The sequence below is a fragment of the Oryzias melastigma genome, linkage group LG19, assembly GCF_002922805.2.
Source record: "Oryzias melastigma strain HK-1 linkage group LG19, ASM292280v2, whole genome shotgun sequence".
Classification (NCBI taxonomy): Eukaryota; Metazoa; Chordata; class Actinopteri; order Beloniformes; family Adrianichthyidae; genus Oryzias; species Oryzias melastigma.
The window spans coordinates 5,419,026-5,422,292 of record NC_050530.1 but is presented as its reverse complement, the minus strand read 5'-3'; the positions used below and the strand labels follow the sequence as shown (position 1 = coordinate 5,422,292).

The 3,267-nt window shown below is 49.4% G+C and overlaps 1 protein-coding gene across 4 annotated transcripts in view; it reads left to right on the top strand.

Annotated features, from left to right (window-relative positions):
• Positions 1-3,267, top strand: part of spata20 (spermatogenesis associated 20) — a 36,799-nt gene that overhangs the window by 9,850 nt on the left and 23,682 nt on the right. For 3 of the 4 annotated variants that reach the window (XM_024264486.2, XM_024264485.2, XM_024264488.2), the window contains exons 10-12: positions 219-431; positions 501-693; positions 1,010-1,178. In XM_024264486.2, coding sequence (XP_024120254.1) covers positions 219-431; positions 501-693; positions 1,010-1,178 — 575 coding nt within the window. The remainder of the gene's footprint in view (positions 1-218; positions 432-500; positions 694-1,009; positions 1,179-3,267) is intronic. The other variant, XM_024264487.2, reaches the window with a different exon arrangement.

Sequence of the window (3,267 nt, the reverse complement as noted above, 5' to 3'; positions counted from 1 at the left end):
ACCGGCAGTCTGAGGGTCACTACCGGTAGTCTGGGGGTTACTACCGGGGGTCTGGGGGTCTCCACCGGAGGTCTGGGGGTTACTACTGGGTTACTACCCTCTGGTCAGTGCCGGTACTGCAACGTTGTTACTTCCTGGTTGGCCTCACTCTGCGCCCACTGAAGTTGGGTCTTGGTCACCACAGTGAATCTGCTCTAACCCCTTCCCTCTCTGTCCAGTCAGGGGGATTCTACAGCGCAGAGGATGCAGACTCTGTCCCGGCATGTGGGGGTGACAGGAAGAGGGAGGGGGCCTTCTGCGTCTGGACCGCCTCAGAGGTGCGGGGGCTCCTGCCGGACGTGGTTGAGGGCACCAGTGGGACCACCACCCAGGCGGACATCTTCATGCACCACTATGGAGTTAAGGAACAAGGCAACGTGACACCTGAGCAGGTATCTCCCCCCAAGTCTGGATGTGGATGAACTTGGAGGTCTGATCTGGCCCCCCCCCTCTGTCGGCAGGACCCCCACGGCGAGCTGCAGGGCCAGAACGTCCTGATCGTCCGCTACTCGCTGGAGCTGACGGCAGCTCACTTCGGCATCGCCGTGGAGATGCTGGACGACCTCCTGACCTCTGCCAGGGCCAGGCTGGCAGAGGTCAGGAGGGGTCGGCCCCGCCCACACCTGGACACCAAGATGCTGGCCTCCTGGAACGGTGAGTTTACAGAAGTGATCTGAGCAGAAACAATCCGATCCTCAAAGATCTGGGTCATTACGGAGCACCCCCCCCCCCCCCCTCCTCTAATGATGGTATGTTGGCGAGCTAATGAGGCGCCAACACCTGGACGACTTTCCAGCTGAAGTCTCGTTTCCTCTAATGAAAGAACTCCTTAATCAGCCGTCCTCTTTAGCGCGCTGGTGGGGGCTGTGTGTGTGTGTGTGTGTGTGGGGGGGGGCAGCTTCAAAGCCGCAGAACGAGCACATCGTCTGAAAGTGGGTGTGGCCTCACCTCCTCTGCTTCGCCCTCGCAGGGCTGATGCTGTCGGCCTTCGCTCGAGTGGGAGCGGTCCTGGGGGACGAGGCTCTGCTGGAGAGAGCGGAGCAGGCTGCCAGGTTCCTGAAGGAGCACCTGTGGGACGACGAGCAGCAGGTGATGCTGCGGTGCTGTTACCGTGGAGACCACATGGAGGTCCAGCACACGTGAGTTCAGACGGGAGACGGCGGGAACGGTCGTTATCTGCAGGTAGTGTTCTCTGGAAGAAGGCTACCCTTCTGCTCTCTTTGGGGTCCAGATGACTCCTAACCCAAAGGTGGACAGGATTTTATGTCTGCCGTGAACATTAGTGAAACTCAAAAATCAATGATAAAAAAAGTTCAGCGCACTGTCTTGTGGGGTCCAGATGACCCCACTTTTGATGTAAACAAGAGTTGAAGGGTTACCGAGGCGGGCACTATGACCCAGAATGCTTCATCTGTGTGGAGACCCAGAGCAGAATAGAAATAAAGAATTGTATTTTCCTGAACTTTTCCAGACACTCAGAGCTCTGACGGTCTGCCTCCGTCATCCATCCATCCATCCATCCACCCATCCACCCATCCACCCATCCATCCATCCATCCATCCATCCATCCATCCATCCATCCATCCATCCATCCATCCATCCATCCATCCATCCATGCATCCATCAATTCATCCATCCATCCTTTCTTCCTTTCTTCCATCCATTCATCCATCCATCATCCATCCATCATCCATCCATGCATCCATCTGACTCCAGATCTGACTCCAGATCTGACTCCAGATCTGTGCTCACACCTGCAGATGGATTGAACAGGAAAACCATTGAACATTAACAAAGATAATAGAGACAGAAAATGTGTGGATCCAACATAGAAAGACATTGAAAACATAAAGACATCAATGTGTGAAGTTCTGCAGAAACCTCTGACCTCATCAGTTTGTCTGTGAAAACAGAAACATCGTTTTCACTTCAGGAAAATGTTAGGAGGAATTAAAGCTCGATACAGAGGCTTCAACCGGTTGCTTCCAGTAAGTGACCGTGGTCGCTTACAACGGAAATAAATATTCAGTCAATATGTAGTACTTTATTCTTGTCATTTCTTCGTCTTAGATCATTTTTTCACAAAACTATTTGATATGAGATGTTGTCACGGTAACATGGAAACATCCCACTGAGCCCACAGAACTCAACTGCAGTGGTAAAGTGTTGCACATTTGACAAATGTGGATTTTGTTCTTTTTCTGAAGCTAAGCCTTCAGTGAGCAGCTAGAACACAATCAGCTTCAGTCTTGGTGTTTTATTTGTTTTATTTTAGGTTTGTATCTGACTCTGCTCTCCTGACCTGCTCCAAAAACAGAAAGTCCCCCTTGTGGTGAGACAGAAGACTCAGCATTCAGAACGCTGAGTGATGAGTAGGAGAATAACTCATTTCAAAATACTGAAAATCAACCTAATATTATGGGGCAGGACGTTGACTGATCCGTCAATACGAACTCCTTTACCTTACTAAAGAAAAGCGATATAACGGTGATCATCATGATGGGTTAAAGAAGCATCAGATCAGAAAGTTCTCCTCTTACTGCTTGTTTTTGTCCAGATGATGATACGTTTGTTTAAAAAAGCCTGCGCAGTGATACAGAACGTTTGGTCCGTGTGACCGGAACTTCTTTTTAGGTGTGCATTATCACTGTAATCCAGATTACAAACGGTTTCCAACAGAAGTTTTCATCTGATCCTGATTCATCATTTCAATCAGAAATTCTCAGAAATGTAAAATTCAGTTTCATCAGAAAATCCTGCAAGAAGTTCAATCCAACAGAAACGGCGTTTTGACAGGAGTGACCAACAGATGAGTGAAGATGACCATCTGTGTTCATCAGTCAACAGGATGAATTATTCTTATCCATCAATCTGCTACAAACAGGAAGTCCCAAACAGGAAGTCCCAAACATGAGTCGTTCTGTCTGAGAACGTTCTGTAGAACATCACAGCTAAACTTATCTGGTTTATCATCTACTGATCATTTGAAAGCTTCAGAATCTGCAGGTTTCAGATTTTTCCTTCACCTCCTCTGAAGTCTCTCCTGCTGTCAGGAGGTGTGAGGAGATGTTTCTTCTAAACTCCTCATGAAGCCTAAAAGTCTCTCCAGTCCTCTGATATACAGACTGTCAGTAAAGATGGCCGCCGTCGGCGTGGTGTCGGAACTCCGGAACTTCTCTTCCTCCTCTTCCTCGTCTTCCTCCTCTTCCTCCTCTTCCTCCTCTCCCT